The following is a 26829-nucleotide window of genomic DNA, read 5'->3' on the forward strand; positions in this document are numbered from 1 at the left end:
TTCATTTATGAGTGGCTGTGTGGTAAGTAGCTTGCTTACGAACCACATGGTTCCGGGTTCGGTCCCACTGCGTGGCACCTTGGGCAAGTGTCTTCTACTATAGCCTCGGGCCGACCAAAGCTTTGTGAGTGGATTTGGTAGACGGAAACTGAAAGAAGCCCGTTGTATATATGTATGTGTGTGTGTCTGTGTTTGTCCCCCCAACATTGCTTGACAACCGATGCTGGTGTGTTTACGTCCCCGTCACTTAGCGGTTCGGTAAAAGAGACCGACAGATTAAGTACTAGGCTTACACAGAATAAGTCCTGGGGTCGATTTGCTCGACTAAAGGCGGTGCTTCAGCATGGCCACAATCAAATGACTGAAACAAATAAAAGAGTAAAGAGTATATGTCTGGTCCATCTGAGTATTCGCTCTTTATCTACTGTAATTACAATAACCCTTACTTTTCTGAACCTGCTAAAAGTGCTGACAGTTTGCAAGTTATTAGAATAAGTCACATACTAAACAATATGGATTTTATTCCTACATTCCAGAGCTAAATTTACTCTGAAACTTTCTCAACTTAAAATTGATAATCAGGGCCTTGTTGATGAAATCATAAAAGAAAACATTTTTTTTGTCGGAATTTAAAAGGAGAAAAGTCAACTGAATTTATATCAGTTTTTGTAATATTCATCTTATCCATCTCAACCCCCACAGGTGTATGAAGTATTTGACCAGAGTGGAAATAGAATGGCAGTTAAGTGCATTACTTTTGGTGACGCTCACGCAGTTACCATAGGGAGCTACAAAAAGGAGGTGATTCTTCTGAAGCAGTTGCAGTACAGTGACCGAATCATCAAACTCTATGATTAGTAAGTGATATATTCTACCGCTGCTGTGTCTTGATTGCGTAGTACATTGATATAAATGATATAACACACAAAGACGGCAAGCTGGCAGAAATGTTAGCACACCGGGCGAAATGCTTGGCAGCATTTCGTCTGCAGTTATGTTCTGAGTTCAAATTCCGCCGAGGTCGATTTTGCCTTTCATCCTTTCGGGGTCGATAAATTAAGTACCAGTTACGCACTGGGGTCGATGTAATCGACTTAATCCGTTTGTCTGTCCTTGTTTGTCCCCTCTATGTTTAGCCCCTTGTGTGGGTAATAAAGAAACATATATTGTTGAATGATATATTAAATCTATAGATACTATATTAATTATATAGTTAGTTTATATAATGGGTGTGTGTATATTTGAACCATTTCATATTTTTGATTCTAGTATTTATGGCTTGTACTAGCATTGTGTATATTAATTAACATTAAGGTTTTTAGTATTAATTGCTTAATGGGTATTAGACTTTATTTGGATGTTTATTAAATAAATATATTAATTAATAATTGGATTTAATGTATATAGTTTAAAGTGTTGTATTTAGTTTTCATTTAATGTATATTTTGTATCTTATATATATATATATATATATATATATATATATATATATATATATTTTAAAGAATATATTTATATTTTAAAAGTATATTTATTAATTAATTAATTATTTTATTATTGTAGTTATCTTTAACCTGATGAGTGGCTATATTTATATTGAAGTGATTTTAATACTACTACTAATATTTTTACTATAATCATTTCTTAAATATAGCCACGAAACACGTGTCGTTATTCTACCAAATATTTACGTTTTATTTATTATTTTGCACTTTACTTTATCATCGTTATATTTTTTATTTTATATTTAATCTTTCTATAATATGTAATTTTCTAGATGGTGTAATTTAATTTTTCATTATTGAATTGATAAAAGGTGGTTTTTTCTAATTTATATATATATATATATTATATTTTGTGAAATTTGATTTAGTATTTCTAAATTGAATTTTTCCCTGTACGTTTGGAATTAGATTCCCTCATGTTATTATTATTATCAATAATAAATCTCTGGACGAGATGTAAACAGTAACTGCATGACAATGTGAGGTATACTAGCCATCCCAATATGGCTAACTACTAAGGGTGGGTGTTACTGTAGCTTGTAGCCCATGGAGAACATCGTCTCCAGCCGGCTTTAGGCACGCTTTCTGTACCCTTATGATATTTGCAAAGGGAGGTCATCCCTCCCTCGTCAACCTAAGTGATACGCACGGACTGCAGTTTCTAGGTATTGAACTGTTGTCGGCGTACAACAATCACCGGTTTTCGATGAAGGGAGTCCCAATGCAAATCCTTATAACGTTTTTCCAGTAACTTTTCGTCACTGATCTCGAAAAACTGTATGCAAGCAATAATAAATCTCTGAACGAGATGTAAACAGTTCAATACCTAGAAACTGCAGTCCGTGCGTATCACTTAGGTTGACGAGGGAGGGATGACCTCCCTTTGCAAATACCATAAGGGCACAGAAAGTGTGCCTACAGCCAGCTGGAGACGGTGATCTCCTGGGGCTACAAGCTACAGTAACACCCACCCTTAGTGGTTAGCCATATTGAGATGGCTAGTATACCTCACATTATTATTAGTATTATATATATATATATATATAAATCCATTATTAGCAGTGGAAGTAATGTTGGTTCTGAATAGCTTTCAGTATGTTGTACTTAACATTGATATACTATTGAAAGCCACAAAACTGCAATATTAATCTTGAGTAAGCTTCTGTTATTGAGCTGTAGTGCTAAATAGCACAGAAGTATATCTGAAGCAGATGTAAAGCATTCACCAGCTGTGGTAGAATTGCTAAGTCATGATTTTTGTGTCTTCACACATCATCAGTAGCAAATATCTATTACCAATTACTTGCTTAAACAAGTTTCATTTCTACTCATATATATTTCTTTACTGCCCACAAGGGGCTAAACACAGAGGGGACAAACAAGGACAGACAAACGGATTAAGTCGATTACATCGACCCTAGTGCGTAATTGGTACTTATTTAATCGACCCCGAAAGGATGAAAGGCAAAGTCGACCTCGGCGGAATTTGAACTCAGAACGTAACGGCAGATGAAATACTGCTAAGCATTTTGCCCGGCGCGCTAACGTTTCTACCAGCTCACCGCCTTTCACTTCTACTGATATAGTAAAACAGTGATGACAAATCTGGTGTTACAAAAATTTGTTATTGACAGTAGAAACAATATTTGTTCATAGTCTTATTCTGTATGTCTTGCTTAATGTGAATATCTTATTGAAAGCCACAAAACTGCAATACTCTTTACTCTTTTACTTGTTTTAGTCATTTGACTGCGGCCATGCTGGAGCACCGCCTTTAGTCGAGCAAATCGACCCTGGGACTTATTCTTTGTAATCCCAGTATTTATTCTGTCGGTCTCTTTTGCCGAACCGCTAAGTTACGGGGACGTAAACACACCAGCATCGGTTGTCAAGCAATGCTAGGGGGACAAACACAGACACTCAAACACACACATACATATATACATATACATATATACGACAGGCTTCTTTCAGTTTCCGTCTACCAAATCCACTCACAAGGCATTGGTCGGCCCGGGGCTATAGCAGAAGAAACTTGCCCAAGATGCCACGCAGTAGGACTGAACCTGGAACCATGTGGCTGGTTAGCAAGCTACTTACCACACAGCCACTCCTGTGCCTATGTTTGTTTTTTTTTTTGTTTTTTTCCAATTAAGTAGTTGATGCTGGTGTCTTAGTAATTACTATGACACAGAACATATCAGAACTGCCCAGCTTACCAGAAATACTCTGCAAAACTGACAACTCATCACTTGAAGAGCCATAGTAAATCAACGATTACTGTTTCTGTTTATTCTGTATACGACATTCCTTTGAGCCAGTGTAATGTTGTCACATATCTGTTTTCTAGTGAACTTGACTATCAGAAGAACTGTTTGAATTTGGTATTGGAATGTGGCAACATTGACCTTGCAAGTTTGTTCCGTAGCCAATACAAGACAGAAAAAATACCCCAAATGATGGTCATGTGCTACTGGACCCAGATGCTGGAAGCTGTTCTGGTACTCCATAAAGAAGGTATTGTATCATACAGGTATTTTTCTAGTGGTGTCATAAAGAAGTTATGTTGTACAGGTGTTTTCCTTAAGATTACAGTTGCAATTTTATGGAATTACAAATGCTTTAAAGCCTGAAAATGTAGAGATATTACAGCATCATATGTTATATAGTACTGTTGTTTGCCATAATATAGTTGTGTTCAGTAATGTAATCATGAAAAAGAGTTAGCATAGTAAAATAATATAGTAAAATAACATAGGCGCAGGAGTGGCTGTGTGGTAAGTAGCTTGCTTACCAACCACATGGTTCCGGGTTCAGTCCCACTGCGTGGCACCTTGGGCAAGTGTCTTCTACTATAGCCTCGGGCCGACCAAGGCTTTGTGAGTGGATTTGGTAGACAGAAGCTGAAAGAAGCCCGTCGTATATGTGTATATACATATATATGTTTGTGTGTCTGTGTTTGTCCCCCTAGCCTGTCGTATATATGTATATGTATATATATATAGGTGTATATGTGTGTGTGTTTGTGTGTGTGTCCCCCAACATCGTTTAACAACCGATGCTGGTGTGTTTACGTCCCTGTCACTTAGCAGTTCGGCAAAAGAGACCGATAAAATAAGTACTGGGCTTACAAAGAATAAGTCCCGGGGTCGAGTTGCTTGATTAAAGGTGGTGCTCCAGCATGGCCGCAGTCAAATGACTGAAACAAGTTAAAGAGAGCATAATACATTACAAAAATTGATCTTGTACCTTATCAAAAGAAATGTTTTTAATTCTCAGTTGTACCATTTTGCTTCATTTGGTGAAGGAAAACAAATATCACAAAAACAGTTTCTCTGTGATCCATGTCAGAATTCAGTATAAGAAATTGTAAGTTCCAAGCAAGCAGAATCTGGCAGTTTCAATTCACATAGTTTCTCTATTATAAGTCTGAATCTTTGCATCTGTGAAAAATACTCAAATTCTAATTTAATCTGTATAACTCTTAGCTTTTTGGAGCATTTAGTTCTCAAGGGTAGAAGTAATTTGTTAAAAAGGAAACAATATATTAGCAAGTATAATAGCGTTGGATCTTTTCGGTTTGAACAGCAGTTTTTTCTAGCGGTGTCATATGAAATTGTCACCCATAATTATGACCCTAGCATCGATCTATTGCATTTCAATCTGTTTTAGGGTTAGGGGTTGGATGAAGGGTATTTTTTTTTCTTCACAAATGTAAATAAACCCAATCTGTTTCTTAAACGAGGGACATATTCATACAGCACAGAATGTTTTTTTACCTCAATAGACGTCAGTGATTGATTGAAATTGTAGATACTGAAGAAAAAAACCCAACAAATATCTTACAAACTATAGAATTTTCTCAATAAAGCCAAGAGAAAAAGATGTTTTATAAACACATTCTACCAGTATACGAAGTTTCAAATTTTTTAGTTACCTAGAAATTATGTTAAAAACTGCCGTTCAAACCGAAAAGATCCATAGTGTTTTGTATCAATTGTCTGCTCTATTTAAAAGACATAAAACCGTTTACAAGGTGGTTCCATGTAAGCTGATCTGATCACAAACTACTTTTTAGCAGTTCTATAAATTAGTTCAGGCCTCCCCCTTTCTCCTTTTAGCTTTTGAGACTTAAGGTACATTAACCCTTTTGATACTAACCCGGCCAAAACCGGCTCTGGCTGTGTAGTATAAATGTCTTGTTTTCATAAGTGTTTCATTAAAATATACCACCAAACCTTAGGCACAATTTATGATCCTAACATTAGCTTAATGATAACTAAGTTATTTTACTAAATTCTTTGTTATATTTACAATTAATTGAAAGAAACACAGAGCATCTCAAAATGAATACGGTAAAAAAGGGTTAATTAATGCTGGTATAAGTTTTAAGTGAAAGTATGAGAGCTAGCATAAAAATAGTGAGAGAAATTATGAAGTTATTTTCCTTAGTAGCAAATCAGTCGTCTCTTTGTACATTAGTTATATTGTAAGAGGTGTATGTAAAGTGAGTGCATCATGCAACCTGGCAATATAAGCCACTAAACAAGAACCCCATGTGAAGGTTGCAGAAGAATGACTTACGTATGATCTGTTGGACGCATAAGAAAGTGGTACACTAAGTGAAATAAAAAAGTGATTGGTTATTAAAGAAACAAGAAGAAATTTTTGAGATTACATCTTGAGGATCTAGGAATGCCAATATGTATGCAATAACCTAAAGCTAACTTGTATAGAAAAACAGACCTTAAAATGATGAATTAATGACCTACCATGGGTACTAAATAAAACATAAACCAACAAAGGAACCTGCTAGAAATAGTAAAATTTTCATTAAATCATACCTCAGTATCCCAGAAATTATATATCTATGATTATATTGGATAATGTAGTATTAAATTTTTTGTTCAAATATCCTTTAAAATTCATCTGGCTGTAAATATTCAACCAGTTGTTGAGCAATTCTTTCTGAATTCATTCCAGTTTTCCAAAAGAATTTTCTTGCGATAATGTGATTTTAGCTCTTGTAGCTGTTAATTTAATACTCTGCTAATTCTAAACTAAGTGTAACATGCCCTTTTTTAAGGGAAAGAATGACACAACCTTCAGTTCATTTATTGGTTGTAGACATTTGAAGAAATACAGCATAAAATGTTCCAGTTTTCCTGAGCTTCAGAAGTAATTTTCCTGAAACCAGAGACATTTCAATTTTAATCTTCGCTTATGTTAGAAAGCTTGCCATTTTAATTTTCAGTTTGTAATTTGTGATTGTTTCAGCAGGCTTGTTAGTAATTGTTACACATTCATATCTATGTGTATACGTAGGTATACGGGTGTAGAATACATCCCCACTTTTGGCACTATTTTGTTAGTAAACAGTACGAACTGTGTCTAAAGTATATATATATTACTACACTGAATGTTGACAGTTCGGGTAACAGGTAAAGTAAATAATCACGTAAAACAATAACAATGGCTTCATTGAGTTGTCTATCACCCATTGAGAACGAAACTACACATAACAGTAATGATGGAAGGTTTCTCAAGAAAATTCTGGGAGGTTTCTCAAAAAGATTTCATTTCTGGAAGAGGTCCTTTTATTAGTGTAAGTGATTCTGTTGACTTCCAGATTTTTAATTTTACCTCATTTGTCTTTCTCCAGTCACTGACTTCATTAAAAGTTTGCCATGCCAAAAAGGACTGTTGGTCATCAGTAGATTACCTTATGTTTTAAATCAATTTATTACAATAGTGTTTCACCACCTGACCCTTTGGTACTTTTCATAGAGTCTACTTTGTTCTAGGCATTCAAGCCGGGCCTAATGATAATTTCTTTGCACCATTCATGACAGACTTGAACTGGATTGTGAGTCCTTTCTGCTCTGACTGAAATGATTTTCTTTTCAGGTATAGTACATTTGGATTTGAAACCTGCAAACTTCCTGATTGTTGGAGGCCAATTGAAGCTCATAGATTTTGGTATTGCTGATGTAATACAGACTGGTAAAACTGGCATTAACCAGGAGATACTGATGGGGACACCTGATTACATGAGTCCAGAAGCAATTGCTGTCTACCTGGATAACTCTAGAAACCACAAAGTAAGGTTTTTAAAAATATTTATTCAAATAATTTTACAGGCACTTTTGCTACTTTATTAAAAGACACAAAAGACATTCATGATATTAAAAGATATCATGAATGCTTTTTAAACTGCAAACTATTTTCTCTCTATAAGAATGATCTAACTTCATAAAATGTTTAATTTAGTATAATTTATTTACCTTGGGTTACACCATACTGAGGATTCCAAAGGATGATGAAATGGCACTATACATGCTACTAGTGACTGGAAATTTAAATATGTATATTCTGTATGCCTTCTTCACTCTTTGATTTAAATTTCAAACTTCGAAACCCAACTCAGCTTAACTTAATCCAGAAGTCTTCCCTGTGATAGCTGACCACCTGGGTAAACAACGTATAAGCTTCCCTAGATTGTTTTCAACTGTATATATTTTAACCCTTTCGTTACTATATTTCTGACCAAAATACACCCCTTATGTGTTTCAATTAATTTCTAACATAATCATAAATTTAGTCTGGTTTCATTAAACAACTATAACTTTTTTTTTTATCAATATATTAATGTGATTTTTGGAAGATAATTTAATGAAATGTTCTCAACCAATTCTATACTATAATTTTTGTCACAAAGTGACTCTAATTGCAGGTAGATACAGGTAAATTCAACAAAATATAAAATTATTAAAATTTTGTTCAAACATCGCTATAGAAAATGGGTTATTAGCTATACAACAAAATTGGGTATACAACAAAATTTTACGATAGAATTTGTTATTCTGGGTAACTTTCTGATACCCATAATAATATTTATGGCAAAATAGTCTTAATTTCATTTAAGGTTGTAGGAAACCACTAACTATCCTTTCTTTCGCTTTGTTTACATTTAGCGTAACGGTTCGTTTCCGCCGTAATGATTTCAAATAGGCTCATTCGAAAAAGTAAAAAGAAAGTAATTGAGGTAATTGAGGTAATCAGAGTATGTGACAGAATACTTAAGATTAGATTAGTGCTTCATCATAGTTTAGCAACCATTATATCAGCCTATGCTCCTCAGTCGGGGCTACCCGATGGACAGAAAGACCGATTCTATGACACTCTACTGCAGACTACCTCGTTGACGAACGACAGAGACCTTATCTTTGTGGCTGGTGACTTCAATGGCTGGTGACTTACACTAATAAATTATACGACATGCTGGGGGCTTCCATGGCGTACATGGAGGCTATGGCTATGGCTCCCGCAACGAGGAGGGAACCAGGCTGCTGGAGTTCTGCGATGCAAATAATCTTATGATTTGCAACACTAACTTCAGGAAACCTACCAGCCACCTAGTCACTTACCAATCGGGCCAACATACCAGCCAAATTGACTACATCCTTACAAGGCAAAGGGAGAGATGGCTGCTTATAAATGCCAAAACCTTCCCAGGTGAAGAATGTACCCCACAACATAGACTGGTAGTTAGTGACTTTAGGATCAGGACTAGGAGGACAACCAGAAGACGACAAATATGGAGAAGAAGGATCTGGAAGCTTAAAGATCCTGCAAATGGACAGAGATTTAGGGACATATTACTTGAAGCCTCTGACGAAGTAGAAGGGGATAGAGCATCACAGGGGGTAGAAGACAGCTGGACGTTTCTAAGGGACAACCTGCTGAGAGCCTCTGACCAGATCTGTGGCTGGTGCAAAGTCCCCTCTCGACCTAGAATAACGTGGTGGTGGAACAATATTGTAGACAGGGCTATTAGAGAAAAGAGACAGGCTTGGAAGGTCTGGAAAAATGGGGGTAGCAGGGGATTGTATCAGACTGCCAAAAGAGAAGCTAGGAGACAGGTTTATTTAGCCAGAGGGGAAGCAGATAAGAAAAAATTTGCCAATGTTCTGCGCCGTGAGGACCAAAGACTGGAGGTGTTTCGTGTTGCAAGACAGTGTGTGAGAGAGAATCGTGATGTGGTAGGAGAGAAGTGTGTTCGCATGGAAGATGGTTCACTTGCGCTAAATGAGGATGCAAAGAGAGAGGTTTGGAGATGCCACTATGAAAGGTTGCTGAATGAAGAAAATGAATGGGATAAAGAGAGTCTGCCGAATGTTGACCCAACAGAGGGACCAGCTATCCGAGTTGATAGTTCCGTGGTAGCTAAGGCAATTAGAAGCATGAAGACAGGGAAAGCCCCAGGCCCATCAGGAATCACTGCAGAGATGCTCAAAATGTCTGGTAGTGTCGGCTATAGCCTAGTCACCCGTATAGTTAATCAGGTGATACACAAGGGGTCATACCCAATGACTGGTGTAGCAGTATAATAGTCAACTGCTACAAAGGTAAGGTGATGCCCTAGATACAAATAACTACAGAGGTATCAAGCTGTTGGACCAGGTGATGAAGGTTACGGAGAGGGTCATAGCCCAACTAATTAGAGAGAGAGTTAGTTTAGATGAGATGCAGTTTGGGTTTGTGCCAGGGAAAAGTACTACTGATGCTATATTCCTGGTAAGGCAGCTGCAGGAGAAATACCTAGCCAAAGATAAGCCCCTGTACCTGGCTTTTGTTGACATGGAGAAAGCCTTCGACAGGGTCCCCCGATCCCTTATCTGGTGGGCAATGAGGAAACTAGGGATAGATGAATGGTTAGTGAGAGCTGTGCGGGCCATGTACAGGGACGCCGCTAGTAGGGTGAGGGTTGGAAATGTGTACAGTGAAGAATTCCGGGTAGAGGTAGGAGTCCACCAAGGCTCAGTACACAGCCCCCTCCTATTTATCATAGTCCTCCAGGCAATAACGGAGGAATTCAAGACAGGATGCCCTTGGGAGCTCCTCTATGCTGATGACCTTGCTCTAATTGCTGAGTCGCTATCAGAACTGGAGGAGAAGTTTCAGGTGTGGAAACAAGGATTAGAATCGAAGGGCCTCAGAGTCAATCTAGCTAAAACCAAAGTCGTAATCAGTAGGAAGGTAGACAAATCACAAACACCTTCAGGTAGATGGCCCTGCTCGATCTGTAGAAAAGGTGTAGGTAGAAACTCTATAAGATGCACCAAGTGTAAGCTATGGACACATAAGAGATGCAGCAATGTCAAAGAAAGGCTAACTAGGAAGATGGTTTTTGTATGTGGCAGATGCTCAGGAACAATAAACACTGAAAATGCTCTGAGACCAACTTCCGTCACTTTCCAGGGAGAAAAACTAGAAATAGTTGATAGTTTCCGTTACCTAGGTGACCAAGTCAGCAGCGGGGGCGGGTGTGCTGAAAGTGTAACTGCTAGAATAAGAATAGCTTGGGCAAAGTTCAGAGATCTCTTACCTCTGCTGGTGACAAAAGGCCTCTCGCACAGAGTGAAAGGCAGACTGTATGATGCGTGTGTACGAACAGCCATGCTACATGGCAGTGAAACATGGGCCGTGACTGCTGAGGATATGCGTAAGCTCGCTAGAAATGAAGCCAGTATGCTCCGATGGATGTGTAATGCCGGTACTCACACTCGGCAGAGTGTAAGTACCTTGAGAGAAAAGCTGGACCTAAGAAGCATCAGTTGTGGTGTGCAAGAGAGACGTTTGCGCTGGTATGGTCATGTGTCGAGAATGGATGAAGATAGTTGTGTGAAAAAGTGCCACACCCTAGCGGTTGAGGGAACCTGTGGAAGAGGCAGACCCAGGAAAACCTGGGACGAGGTGGTGAAGCACGACCTTCGAACTTTAGGTCTCACTGAGGAAATGACTCGAGACCGAGACCTCTGGAAGTGTGCTGTGCGCGAGAAGACCCGGCAGGACAAGTGAGTCCATAACCCGTGGCCTTCTACATGGGATGGAGCCAGCCTACGTATGCATACCTTCCCTTCTTGGGACACAAAACTCTACTTGTGAAGACGTGATGAGGCAAGTGAGGATCAGAATCGAAATCGATCAATGGAAATTGCGGATGTGCTACCAGTGCCGGTGGCATGTCAAAACTCTGCTTGTGAAGACCCGTTGAGGCAAGTGACGATCAGAATCGAAATCGATCAATGGAAATCGATCAATGGAAATTGCAGATGTGTTACCAGTGCCGGTGGCATGTAAGAGAACTTTCCGTTTCGCGACCGTTGCCAGCACCGCCCCTTTCGTGTCCGTTGCCAGCCTCGCCTGGCCCTCGTGCCGGTGGCACATAAAAAGCACCATCCGTTCGTGGCCGTTTGCCAGCTCTGTCTGGCACCAGTGCGGGTGGCACGTAAAAAGCACCCACTACACTCACGGAGTGGTTGGCGTTAGGAAGGGCATCCAGCCGTAGAAACACTGCCAGATTTGACTGGGCCTGATGAAGCCTTCTGGCTTCACAGACCCCAGTAGAACCGTCCAACCCATGCTAGCATGGAAAACGGACGCTAAACGATGATGATGATGATGATGATGAAATAGTCTAAGGCTTTACTCTCCTGGGAAAGTTTGTGGCTTGGTCCAGTTTCTTCAGAAAAATCACCGAAAGAAACAGTTTTTAAATTTTCACTACATTCAGGTGCCAATTCATTTTCTTTATCGCTGTCGGAGCTCTCGGATTCACTGTTTTCACTTTCGGAAAATGAAACATCAGATTCATTATCAAATACCACGTGCTTTTTTTTTTCTTTCATAGAGTTAGATTTATCAAGGTCTTCAGTAGAAAATCCTTCGAATTCTGATTCGCTGCTTGATATAATGAAATTCATATCCATTTTTTGTCAGAATTACAAATTTTGAAAACACAATAGGAACAAATTTCGGAAAAAAATCTCCCAAAATTCACGGAATTAAAGTTACACTTCGATCGTAGTACAAAACTGTAGATGAACTGTTTACGAAGTATAATCACTTGTTTTCACAAATGTACTAAAGAGATTTGCTCTGATATTCTCATTTAAATATGAATAGGTAAATACGGGCATTAACCAAAACTTTTTTGGGCGGCTTTGGACGGTTTGGTAACGAAAGGGTTAAACCTCTGTCTTAATCTAGCTTACATATTATTTTTATCTGATTCCAGATAGGCTTGAAGAGTGACATTTGGTCTCTTGGTTGTATTCTCTATTTTATGGTCTACGGTAAAACTCCATTCCAAGAGATTAGAAACACAACAGAAAAACTGATAGCAATAAGAAGTGATAAGTTCAAGATCAAATTTGCTGATGTCAGAAATAAAGAGCTATTGGATACAATGAAGGTACGTTTCAATTGTTTGTATGAAATAGTTCAAATTGGTGGTTGATGTTTGTGTGGAATTAGGTGATCTACCTACACTCAGATGGCTGGTGTTTGTGTGGGTTTTTGATGAAATATTCACACTCTGGAAACAAGAACATGTATAATTACATGGGATTAATCCAATCTGTGATCTATGTATGATTAGATGCAACGGTGTACAACTAGTGGCTGGTATGTGTGTTATTAGATGGAATAGTCTGCATACTGGTAATTGATGGCTTTGTGTATGAGTAGATGAAATACTCCACATTCTGGTTCGTACTGTTTACTAACAAAATAGTGCCAAAAGTGGGGATGTATTCTACACCTGTATACAGGTGCCAGACGAGGCTGGCAAAAGGTCACGATCGGATGGTGTCTTGTACGTGCCACCGGCACGGTGGCCATACGATGCTGGCAACGGCCACGATTGGATGGTGCTTTGTACGTGCCACCAGCACAGTGGCCAGACGAGGCTGGCAATGGCCATGATCGGATGGTGCTTTTTATGTGCCACCGGCACGGAGGCCAGTCGGGGCTGCGCTGGCAACGGCCACATTTGGATGGTTCACTTATGTGCCACCGGCACTGGTATCACAACTACAATTTCCATTGATTTTGATCGATTTTGATTTCGATTTCACTTGCCTTAACAGGTCTTCGCAAGTAGAGTTTATCTAAATGTATATTTAGATAAACTGATCCACCTCTGATGGAGAGTGCTTGTATATAATATTAGATGGAATCATTCACACCCTAGTAGCTAACAGATGTATGGATTAGCCTACACTTTGGTGGCTATTGCGTGAGATCAAATGGAATAGTTCTCATTGAGGTAGGGGTATGTATTAAGATACAATGATCCACATTCTAGTGGATGTATATCAGTAGATGAAATGGTCATCATTGGTGTCTGCTGCGTGCATGGATGTAAAAAGAACTAATCTACTACTGTTTATCTATCTCTTGAACTCTCTATTTTCAAGCAAGCCTCTTTCCTTCCTTTTTATTTCCTTCACTTTTTATTTACGTTCACCCTTTTACATACACATCTCACATATTCACACACATTAACACATACATTAACACATATTGAAGAAAAGTTCCAACAAGATTATGTGGATACCAGTATATAAGTTTTGAGATCAAATCCACTCCAAATGTTTAATTGTAATTATATGCAAGGCATCAAGCTGTGGTCCATGTAGCCATGGAGAGTAGGCATTAGATTACCTCAGAATGTTACATGCAACAAACGAGTGTTATCCCTCTAATTTATGTTTTGTACCCTTGAGATATATTTATGATGTTACACACATGCATGCACACATCTACACTTTATATATATCTTACTCTGTTTCTTGTGCAGTGCTGTCTGTGCAGAGATCCCAAAGAAAGACCGTCTATTGAAGAAATTCTGCAGCATCCATATTTGAGAGAAGTGACTATAGGTATTTGAGATATTTTTCATCACTACTTAAAATTATTGATAGTAACTTGTATAATGTGTGTAGATATAGTTGTTTTTGTTGATGTGTTACTGTGGTTATCCCTGCTTGAATAGGGCTCTGCTCTGTAAATCATTTAATTCTTAAAGCTCTGTAGTACATGTATATATGTATATATATATATATATATGTATCATCATCATCATCGTTTAACGTCCATTCTCAATGCTAGCATGGGTTGGATGGTTCGACCGGGGATCTGGGAAGCCAGAAGGCTGCACCAGGCTCCGGTCTTATCTGGCAATGTTTCTACAGCTGGATGGCCTTCCTAACGCCAACCACTCCGTGAGTGTAGTGGGTGCTTTTTACGTGCCACCTGCACTGGTGCCAGGCGAGGCTGGCATCGGCCACGGTCGGATTGGTGCTTTTTACGTGCCACCGACACGGAAGCCAGTCGAGGCGGCGCTGGCCTCGGCCACGATTCAGATAGTGCTTTTTACGTATCTCCAGTCCAGGGGTCCTGGCATCTGCCAGGTGCCAGTCATAGGATTGGTCCAATTTCGATTCCGATTTCACTTGCCCCAACAGGTCTTCGCAAGCAAAGGGTGGTAGGCATAGGTGCCTGTCGTCGGATGAGGTTCGATATTGACTTCGCTTGCCTCAACAGGTCTTTGTGTGTCCAAGGGAGGAAAGGCATGCATAAGTGGGCTGGACTCACTTGTCCTGCCTGGTCTTTTCATGCACAGCATATATATATATATATATATAAAAGTAAATAAATGGTACAACGAAGCACCGATATTTACTGGAAAATAGCGAACATAATAAATATGACGCTAATGTATAGCTTCACTGCGTATGTACTAGTAAAGATGCGTGTGTGCAACAAACATGAAAAAAATTGTCTTACCTCTAGGAAGAACATCTGAAAAATGAAAAACTTAGATAACGGATAATGCAGTACCGGTTTCGGATTTTTCAAAATACAAATGCCAAACGTATATTTGATTTATCTTCATCAGCTGCATAAACCTCGACAATATTTCAAATGTTGCCACATCTATGCCAGTACACTCATCTGAACGCCAAAACGTTAACAGAACGAGAACAGTGAAGAAGTTTCAATGAAAATAGTAATGCAATACGAGAGTATTGCTTTCCAGTAAAGGATAGCCCATGAGGGTAAAACTATACATAAAAGTAAATAAATGGTACAACGAAGCACCGATATTTACTGGAAAATAGCAAACGTAATAAATACGACGCTAATGTATAGCTTCACTGTGTATGTACTAGTAAAGATGCGTGTGTGCAACAAACATGAAAAAAATTGTCTTACCTCTAGGAAGAACATCTGAAAAATGAAACACCTAGATAACAGATAATGCAGTACCGGTTTGTTAGTGGTAAGACCATAGCGGATCTTCTTCTAGTAAAATGGATGTCCACTTACAGTTCATCCCTCTTATATAATAGTTTCAGTATTAAAGTGAATGCATAAAAGTGCAAGTATTTGACATTACAATTGAGAGATGTTTTTGTTTTACTTTTGACACGTAATACTGAAATAGTAGAGAAGATATGATATTGCTGTGGGCTTGCACTAGGCAAGAAGTTAAACATTTTTTTTGCCCACGACACTACATGGACCCTAAGTAAGGCATGTGTAAAATTTGAATGAAATTGGTTGTGTAGTTCTCAAGTTTTAGGGATTCATACAGACAGACAGACACATATTCTCATCTTTATATATATATATATATATATATATTATTATTTTTTTGTTTTACTTGCTTCAGTCATTTGACTGCAGCTATGCTTGTGTACCACCTTTAGTTGAACAAATTGACCCCAGGACTTATTCCGTGTAAGCCTAGTACTTATCCTGTCTTCCTCTTTTGCTGAGCCGCTAAGTTACAGGGATGTAAACACACATGTGTATGTATGTATGTATATATATATATATAGAATATATATACAAAATACAGTGTACATTTAGACACATAAGGAATCCACTTGTGGGATTCAACATGCTAGAAAGAACAGCTAGGTTCTATAATCACAAAATTAGGGATAAAATTCAACAGGAATGAAATGAAAAAATAAAAACATTTTACCATCTAGTTTCCTGGACCAATTGGATTTTGATTTTTGTTTAGATGCTCATTTGACATTGTTTCACCACACACCACACATGATGAGCTTGGTTTGTCAACATCACCAGACCAATAAAATCCAAATTTCAAATAATTTTCACAGTACTGTCGATTAATGTTTCTCTTTTTGACAATAGAGGTTGATGGTTGGTCACCTCTGGACTTAAACTCATCACTAATACCTTTCTTTTCAAATATTTATCCATTGTAAAGGGTCATGAAATATCAATATGACAGTTTTGGGTAGGATTGTCTAAATTGAGGTGATAGTGTTTTTCGGTCCCACAAAACCTTCTCGTTCATGTACAAACACAACAAAACAATAAAAATATGTCTTCCTACCTAAAATTGATGTTTTATGAGACCATGTTGAGCTGGAAATCATCAATTTTCAATGTATTATGCACAAAAATAGTCAATGTTTGAGCACTGACAACACATCATAAAGCCACCATTTTTACTATGTCCCACACACCAGTAGACAACTACAGACCTCTACTATACTGTCATTAGCATAGGATGATGAAACATTGGAACCCTCCGGTGTAAAAAGCCAGAAAATTTATCTATATTGAACAAGCAAATGCACATCGAGCTTCCTTTTTGGCTACACTCAACGAATGGCACCTGCTGATTGGTCCAGCACATCACATGACAATGCCTTCTCCCATCACATGACTATGCCCTCACCCATCATAATGTAAACATAGCAGCCAACTCACTCTTCCAATGGGATAATCCCCCAGAAAATTAGGAAATTAAGGTATATAGAGATGAAGCAAAACAAAATATATGTAAAGGGAAGCTAACATGGACTCTTTAAGTTTCTAATCTCTGCAGGCAATTTTCTCAAACTTTCAAAGTTCTTTCCAGAAAATCTACCCGATAGATTTGCTTGAAATTTTGAGGAGACCGTAGCTTCATTGTGACAGAAGCCTTTTTCGAAAAATTCTGCTTCGAAAAAATGTTGTAGTCACTTTTAGCAAAAAAAAATGTGATATTTTTCAGTTTTTTTACTGTCCAGCATACTAATGACAATAACATTTTTGTTTTTCAAAATATCAAAAAATGGCTTTTGTTACCATACAATGACTAGATTTCTGATTTGAAAAAAATGTAAAAATCATCTTCATAGCTTATTTGGTTTTTCTCAAAAGAACTCTGAAAGTTATGCTATTTTTCAACCATTTTTGGTCATATCTCAGCAAAAATTTGGACTTGATGAAAAAGAAATATATCATTTGTCTCAGTTTTAGAGGTAGATTCTACCATAAAAGTGAAAAAAAAGATGCATAATATAATAATTTTTTTTTTCTTTCGGGGTGTCCCACCTTAAGACAAGTCATCATCATCATCGTTTAGTGTCCGCCCTCCATGCTAGCATGGGTTGGACTAAGTATGACCAATATTCATTTTATATGATCAATACTAATGACAAGCAAAACGATAAATGATATAAAATTTTTAGCATTGCGACACATTTGGAAACATTTCACTCATCCCTAAACGAACAAAGCTATGTGGTGCAACATTTTACACCACAGACTAAATACTCAAATGGGATCGTGGGGTTTTTTCACATTTTCTTAGTCTGTCGTTCAAAATTTCCTAGCACACTTAGGAAAGTCGTGGCACACTGGTTGAGAATCGCTGACATAGACTCTTTTACTCTTTTACTTGTTTCAGTCATTTTGACTGCGGCCATGCTGGAGCACCGCCTTTAGTCGAGCAAATCGACCCCGGGACTTATTCTTTGTAAGCCCAGTACTTATTCTATCGGTCTCTTTTGCCGAACTGCTAAGTGACGGGGACGTAAACATGCCAGCATCGGTTGTCAAGCAATGCTAGGGGGACAAACACAGACACACAAACACACACACACATATACATATATATATACATATATACGACAGGCTTCTTTCAGTTTCTGTCTACCAAATCCACTCACAAGGCTTTAGTTGGCCCGAGGCTATAGTAGAAGACACTTGCTCAAGATGCCATGCAGTGGGACTGAACCCGGAACAATGTGGTTGGTTAGCAAGCTACTTACCACACAGCCACTCCTGCGCCTGATCAACTTTGTCTGAAAACTCAGTTTTTCATTGTTACCATTTAGACATTTAGTATCATAGCTATGTCTACCAATATGAATTTATATCATTCTGAGCACAGAAGTTGTAGGTTGCAAAGCAGTTCTCTTGAAATAATCTTTCGCATAGGTTTTGAAAGAGATGTTCACATTTCTATGAATGAATCAGTAAAAGCTTTTTGTAACAGATTTAAATGCTCTTGTAATTTCAGCTCCAACAGCAGTGACCCCTCCGAGGAGTGATGATTTGAAGCACAATAAACTTGTTGATAATAAATCATTGCCATTGAATTCTGTAAAGACATCATCACAGGTAGGTTTCTTCTATTTTTTTTTCTGAATATCTATCTCTAGAGCTTTTAGCATCTTCTCTATCATCTCCTCACAAATTTAGCTTTTATCATTAGTGCTGGCTTTTCATGCAAGATTTTTGCTATATCTTTATATATAAAAGAGAGGTTGTGTGCTATCTGTCTCCTACGATTTAGATTCCTAACTACTCCCACATTTTGCAGTGCAGTTTAACCAAAACCGGGTATCTTATAGTCGTGATTCATATCAAGCCCTTCTGGGTATTAGCGCGCGTCTACGATGAGTCTACGATTTAAAAAAATATTTACCATCAATTTTTCCCATTTTTAATGCAATTTTGGCATATATAAGGGAAGTAACTCTCTAAAAATTTATTATTAAATCTCAGAACGTAAAAAGCTACAGTAACCCCCCCCCCCTTTGTGGTTAGCCATATTGAGATGGCTATTATACTTTACATCTCTAAAAATGCTTATATAGTTATTTCCCTTACAAACCGAGCAACTGCTAGTAACGCATAAAATTAAAACCTTTGTCAACTATCATCATCATCATCATTTAACATCCGTTTTCCATGCTAGCATGGGTTGGACGGTTCGACCAGGGTCTGGTAAGCCATGGAGGCTGCACCAGGCTCCAGTCTGATTTGGTAGTGTTTCTACAGCTGGATGCCCTTCCTAACGCCAACCACTCCGTGAGTGTAGTACACTGATTAAAAATTTATATGTGTATGTGTGCATGCTGTAGTTTGCTTGAAATATTGCAGAACGACCCATTGTTCTATGCCTGAATAAAGGTATAAATATTCAACAAAGAATTAAGTAAAAGAAAGAAAACAATATTGAAATATAAGAATCATTTAATAATCAAAATACATCATCATCGTTTAATGTCCGCTTTCCATGCTAGCATGGGTTGGACGATTTTGACTGAGGGCTGGCGAGCCAGATGGCTGCACCAGGCTCCAATCTTGATCTGGCAGAGTTTCTACAACTGGATGCCCTTCCTAACGCCAACCACTCCGAGAGTGTAGTGGGTGCTTTTTACGTGCCACCGGCATGGGGGCCAGTCAGGCGGTACTGGCAATGACCTCGCCCGAATCTTTTTACACATGCTACCGGCACAGATGCCAGTAAAGCGACGTTGGTAATGATCACGCTTGAATGGTGCCCTTTTATGTGCCACGGGTACGGAAGCCAGTTGGCTGCTCTGGCAACGATCATGCTCAGATGGTGTTCTTGGCACCCTACTAGCACAGGTATAAGTGCCAGTAAGGTGACGCTTGTAACGAACATACTCGAATAGCCACTCTGTCAATGATCACACTCGTATGGTGCTCTTCGCACCCCGCTAGCATGGATGCCAGTCATCGAAATGATTTTGACATATTTATTTTTAATTGTTTTTATTTCTACATACAACATTGAATACATCAAACTGCAGACTGAGTGTACTGGGTGCTTTTGATATGACACCAGCACCAACAAGGTCACCAGGTACCTTGCAACAGGAGGAGACAAAAAGTTACACCAGTAGGGAAAAGAGATCATAGGTGAAGAGAGAGAGAGAGAGAAAGATGTGTCATGCTGCACCCTCGAGTTACAGGGAAGTATATATTAGTGAAGTAGTAGAGTGGTTTTGTTAAAGTGAGTGGACAACTAATTTCAAAAGAATGCAAAAAGAGAGAGAGAGAGAGACCGAGGTAGATGGTGAAAAGAAAATGCAATGTTGGGGAGAGATTTGTCAGGTATAGATTATGTGCAGTGGTATAGAAATACATAACATACCTTTAGGACTCCTTTTCCATTAGATTGATGGGTCTTCTAAAGCGCAGCAAACTATCACTCATCTCAGTCGTTTGTCATCTATGTGAGACTTAACATCTAAAAGTCATTTTTCACCACTTTGTCTCACACCTTCCTAGGTCTTCCCCTTCCACAGGTTCCATTCACATTTAGCGATCAGTACTTCGTTATGTCACTGTCCTCATCCATATGCATCACGTGACCATACCAACACAGTCTCTTCTCCTCTACGCTATATCTGATGCCTCCTATGCTTAATTTCTCTCTCAACACTTATACTTTGTTGTACTGATACTCCGCCGCCAGCAGGGCATGTTGCCTTCACATGCTCTCATCATCATCATCATCATCGTTTATCATCTGCTTTCCATGCTAGCATGGGTTGGATGGTTCGACTGGGGTCTGGGAAGCCAGAAGGCTGCACCATGCCCAGTCTGATCTGGCAGTGTTTCTACAGCTGGATGCCCTTCCTAACGCCAACCACTCCGAGAGTGTAGTGGGTGCATTTTACATGCCACCAGCACGGTGCCAGGCGAGGCTGGCAATGACCACGATCGGTTGGTACTTTTTATGTGCCATGCCCGTCGGGGCGGCGCTGGCAATGGTCACGTTCAGATGGTTCTTTTACGTGCCACCGGCACTGGCATCACAACTACAATTTCCATTGATTTTTGAGCGATAGTCCATGCTTCACTACCATATAGCATACATGTCATGCACAAGTTTCATACAATCTGCCTTTTATTCTGAAAGAGAGGGGCATTTAGTTACCGCCAAAGTTAAAAGCTCTTTGAACTTTTCCCATCCGGTTCTTAATACCTCTGTAATTACTTCTCTATGGAGCATCTCCCTTACTATTGCTTGTTAACCCTTTCGTTACTGTATTTATTTTGAGATGCTCTCTGTTTTTTTCAATTGCTTTAAATATAACAAAGAATTTAGTAAAATAACTTAGTTATAATTAAGCTAGTGTTAAGCACATAAATAGTTACTAAAGTTTCGTAGAAGATATTAATACAAAACTTATGGAAACGAGACATTTGTACTCTGAGCCAGAGCCAGTTTCAGCCGGGTTGGTAACGAAAGGGATAATTCTCCTACACCAGTCATTGGATAGATCTTCCTAGACAATCTTATCAACAATACTGGGGTGTATCACACTCCACTAGATATTTTAAGCATCTCAGCAATAATTCCTGATGGACCTAGAACTTTCCTTGTCTTCATATCCTAAATGCATTTTCTATCATATTGCTGTCATCTCAATAACTGGTATAAAGAATTTCTCCTCAGACATACTTATTTTCACACACACATCGCACATATATATAACTAGCAGTATCGCTTGGGTTTGTAAGGGAAATAACTATATAAGCATTTTTAGAGAGTTATAGCCAAAAAATAGCAAAAAAATGCATTCAAAATGGAAAAAAAATGATGTTAAATTTTTTTTTAAATCGTTGACTCATCGTAGACATTTTTAGAGAGTTACTTCCCTTATATAATAGCGAAAAAAATGCATTAAAATGGAAAAATTGATGGTAAATTTTTTTTAAATCGTAGACTCATCATAGACGCGCGCTAATACCCAGAAGGGCTCGATATGAATCACAACTATAAGATACTTTGGTTAAACTGCACCGCAAAATGTGGGAGTAGTTAGGAATCTAAATCGTAGGAGACAGACACACAACTTGACTTTTATATATAAAGATGTTCCATACATAGATGTATCTATAGATAAATATACACAGATGTGTGTGCTCTCTCTCTTTCTCTCACACACATACACCCACACATTTTTAAGAAGCCACAGTCTTTCCAAGAAAATGAAACCCTTAAATTACTTTTTTTACTCTTTCTGTTGAAGTGATTGTTGTGGAAATGAATTGTTACACAGAACATAAACAAAGAGGAAAAAAATGATAGCTTGAGGTTTCCCACATGCTTGGAAGCAAAATTAGAAATCCAAGCATTTTTAGGAATATCGTGTGTGTGTGTGCATGCGTGCACATACACACACGTACATACACACACATATGTATAAAGTCAATTCAAATAAACAAACAATTCAAAATTTTTAAAATTCAAATAAAAAGACCAAAAAAAAAAGCCAAACATGAGGATGTGCACAAGAAATATATTAGCTTGACACTCAGCGAAAGGATAGAGTTTGACATTTTGAGCATAGCTCTTCATTGGAAAGGAGAAAAGGAAAGGTCCAAGGGTGAAGAAGAAATCGCCAACACATGTGGTTACATTTGATTTCATCATCGTTTAACGTCCGTTCTCCATGCTAGCATGGGTTGGACGGTTCGACCGGGGATCTGGGAAGCCAGAAGGCTGCTCCAGTCTGATCTGGCAGTGTTTCTACAGCTGGATGCCCTTCCTAACGCCAACCACTTTGTGATAAATAATTTTTTAAAATTTGCTTCATCTTTATTGCCTGTAGGATGTGTGACAAATTTTGATTAATTTGGATTGTGAACCATTATTATATGTGTTTCTGTGTGTTTATATATGCACATTTCATCTGGTTGATGGCTTATATTTCATCTCTTAGTCTTGCGATAGCATGATAGATAGATGAGTCAAAGATAATAAGATGTGGAATACTGCCACAACATAATAGTGGCAACAAGAATATTACAGTGCCGACATTAACATACAAGTGGATGAGGATCCACATTATAACAATATTGATTCCGTGGCTGCCCTACTCACCAAATTTAGCACTTGCGGACTTTCATCTCTTCCCCAAGATGAAAATGCATCTCAAAGGTCACTGTTTTAACACCACTGTTGAGATCCAGAGTGAATCACAGAAGGTCCTCAACTCGCTTACAGAACACGACTTCCATGTCAGAATCCAAAAGTAGCAGGATTGGTGGGATTGGTGTATTGTTGCACAAGGCGACTATTTTGAAAGAGATGGTGTTAGAACTTACATCCTTAAAATCCTTAAAAATTCTTAAAAATGTTTTAGCCCGAAGGCCACGGCCATGCTGGGGCACCAAAGTTATTTTTTTTTATTAAACATAACTAGTATGAGAACCTTTTGATACCACCTTGTATCTTATGTGCATTTAGTTAAGCTGATAGATTATCCAGTAATTTGCACAATTCTACTATGTTAAAATTTTGCTGTATACTCCTTGAATATAATAACTCACTTTCTATACTGATATTTAAACAAAATTTAAATAATTTTATAACTATGTTGAATTTACCTGTAATTAAATTTATTTTGAGACAAAAATTATGAAACACATTTGGTTAAGGACCTTTTGTTAAATTGTGTTCCAAAATTCACATTAATATATTGATTAATAAAAAAAAGAGTTGTTTTATGAAGCTAGCTTAAATTCATGATTACTTTAGAATTTATTGAAACTCATAAGGGGTGTATTTTGGTTAGCTATATAGTAACAAAAGCTTAAGGCGGTGAGCTGGCAGAAACGTTAGCATGTCGGGCGAGATGCTTAGCGGTATTTCGTCTACCGTTACGTTCTGAGTTCAAATTCCGCCGAGGTCGACTTTGCCTTTCATCCTTCCAGGGTCGATAAATTAAGTACCAGTTACGCACTGGAGTCGATGTAATCGACTTAATCCCTTTGTCCTTGTTTGTCCCTTTTATGTTTAGCCCCTTGTGGGCAGTAGAGAAATATATATAGTAACAAAAGGGTTAAGTAGATGCTGAGGTTAAGGGGTTCAGAAATTAGAAATGAGTGACAGTGACTCCTCCCTTCCCTCCCTCCCTCTTTCTTACTGCTCTTCTCCTCTGCACCATAAGATGCTCTATATTGTATTCCAAAGGCGGCGAGCTGGCAGAAACGTTAGCACGCTGGGCGAAATGCGTAGCCGTATTTCGTCTGCCGTTATGTTCTGTGTTCAAATTCCGCCGAGGTCGACTTTGCCTTTCATCCTTTCGGGGTCGATAAATTAAGTACCAGTTTTGCGCTGGGGTCGATGTAATTGACTTAATCTGTTTGTCTGTCCTTGTTTGTTCCCTCTGTGTTTAGCCCCTTGTGGGTAGTAAAGAAATAGGTATTTCGTCTGCCGCTACGTTGTGAGTTCAAATTCCGCCGAGGTCGACTTTGCCTTTCATCCTTTCGGGGTCGATAAATTAAGTACCAGTTAAGCACAGGGGGTCGATGTAATCGACTTAATCCGTTTGTCTGTCCTTGTTTGTTCCCTCTGTGTTTAGCCCCTTGTGGGTAGTAAAGAAATATATATTGTGTTCCAAAATATTATTCACTCGCTTATTTTATTTGTTTGAGCTTCTTTTTTTCCAGATTGTAGAGGACAAAGAAAACATCGTGGTGGATAGGATGAATTACAAGACCAAATCCAAGCCAGCTGTTTATTGTGGTACTTCAAAAGAAATTCGAACTCCATTACAGTCTTTGACTGTTGCAGATGACCAGAAATAGCATCACTCAAAAGTTTGCCATAGATCTAATAATGATTATGATGGTGATGATGGTATGATGGTGGCGGCGGTGGTGGTAGCACCGCCACCACCAGTGATGATGATAACAGCAGTGATGATAACAGTAATGACATTTAATATCATCATCGTTATCGCTCTGTTTGTATCGTGTTTGATAAAGCAAGAGACGATTATAGCAAATGTTCCTTTCTCTGATTCAACTTTGCACTTGAATCTGTTTCTATATAAATTAATACACATAAACAAACATGCTTGCAAACATATTTACTAAACTTCTATGAACACGCTAGCAAATGAGAAGTTTTGTAAAGTGCTTTTGTCAGTCAGATTATTTTTATATTACTTCATTAATGTAATACAAAAACGGCTGTGCATCAGCATGGCCGCAGCTCTGAGCTGAAACTAGAAAAAAAAAAAAAAAGTAATAATATTACTTTTGATTCTGCATGTATGTGCATTTAAATATGCATTCTGACGTGTGTGTGTGTGTGTGTGTGTAATACATACTTAGTTTCAAAAGAGAAAAAAATTGTCAGTATAAATATTAATTAAATAAATATTAAATATTAAAGTAGTATTAAATTAATTAAATAAATATTAATTAAATAAAGCTGAAGTTTCTCTGAACAAATGCTCCATTTATCAGGAGAGTAAATAATAGACATCATGCAAAAAAAATTATGTGCATGGTGCATGTACATATGTGTGTGTAAGTATGTGGTTTGAGTATATATGTATGTATGTTTGTATGCATGCATGTGTGCATAAATGTATACATGTGTGTATATTAATTAAAATAATGATGTATACATTTATAATGTATATAATAGAATGTCACAAACCATGTCTCAAAGAGATGTACAGTTCTCTGAAATAAAATATTGGTTAGGACCATTCTATATTTGTACATACACATCACTTTATATATATATATAATGTCTATGTATACATGTGCATTTTTGTTAGTATGTAACTATGTGAGTGTATATGGCATACACACACACACATACGCACATGACTAAGTCTATATGCACATATATGGATAAGTTACCAATAATATGGTGACTAAAGTTGGAAATGTACTTTTGGGACTGGGTTCACAGGTATAGTTGGTTCAGTAATTAAAATTGTGCTTTTTCCTAATTTTTAAAATAAAAATATTTGTTGAATAAAATTAATAAACTCCCAGTTTTATGACAAAATCGCACCCTTAATACATAAGACCTTTCCTCTCTCTAATGTTGTCAAAGAGTCATTCTGAAACCTCAAGTCAGAGCTCGAAGGTGCTGCTTTGGTCACCACTGACCATCAAGTGCCTTTGGTCGTTGAGAGAGATCATCATCGTTTAACGTCCTTTCTCCATGCTAGCATGGGTTGGACGATTTGACCAGGGATCTGGGAAGCCAGAAGGCTGCACCAGGCTCCAGTCTTATCTGGCAATGTTTCTACAGCTGGATGCCCTTCCTAATGCCAACCACTCCGTGAGTGTAGTGGGTGCTTTTTACGTGCCACCGGCACAGGTGCCAGGCGAGGCTGGCATCGGCCACGGTCGGATTGGTGCATTTTATGTGCCACCAGCACGGAAGCCAGTCGAGGCGGCACTGGCTTCTGATATTGCTATTGCCACAATCTTGAACCAGAATACACTTGTGGCTTTCTTCTCCAGAACACTTCGCAGTGAACAGAACCATTCCTGTTATTCATTGACTCTGCTATTTTTTACTTTTGGACTCCCTTCTTTCATCCATTCTGATCATGGCACTGCTTTCAGGTCAGCTGAACTA

At 38.2% G+C, this 26829-nt stretch overlaps 1 protein-coding gene across 1 annotated transcript in view; it reads left to right on the forward strand.

Moving 5' to 3' along the window:
- LOC115219803 overlaps positions 1–25517 on the forward strand; it is a 74022-nt gene extending 48505 nt beyond the window's left edge. The window contains exons 16-22 of the mRNA XM_029790075.2: positions 703–857; positions 3856–4022; positions 7413–7606; positions 12586–12762; positions 14152–14233; positions 18688–18788; positions 24888–25517. Of these exons, the coding sequence (XP_029645935.1) occupies positions 703–857; positions 3856–4022; positions 7413–7606; positions 12586–12762; positions 14152–14233; positions 18688–18788; positions 24888–25025 (1014 nt within the window). The 3' untranslated portion in view covers positions 25026–25517. The remainder of the gene's footprint in view (positions 1–702; positions 858–3855; positions 4023–7412; positions 7607–12585; positions 12763–14151; positions 14234–18687; positions 18789–24887) is intronic.
- The last annotated feature ends 1312 nt before the right edge of the window (positions 25518–26829 follow it).

This window comes from Octopus sinensis, linkage group LG15 (genome assembly GCF_006345805.1).
Source record: "Octopus sinensis linkage group LG15, ASM634580v1, whole genome shotgun sequence".
NCBI classification, from domain to species: domain Eukaryota; kingdom Metazoa; phylum Mollusca; class Cephalopoda; order Octopoda; family Octopodidae; genus Octopus; species Octopus sinensis.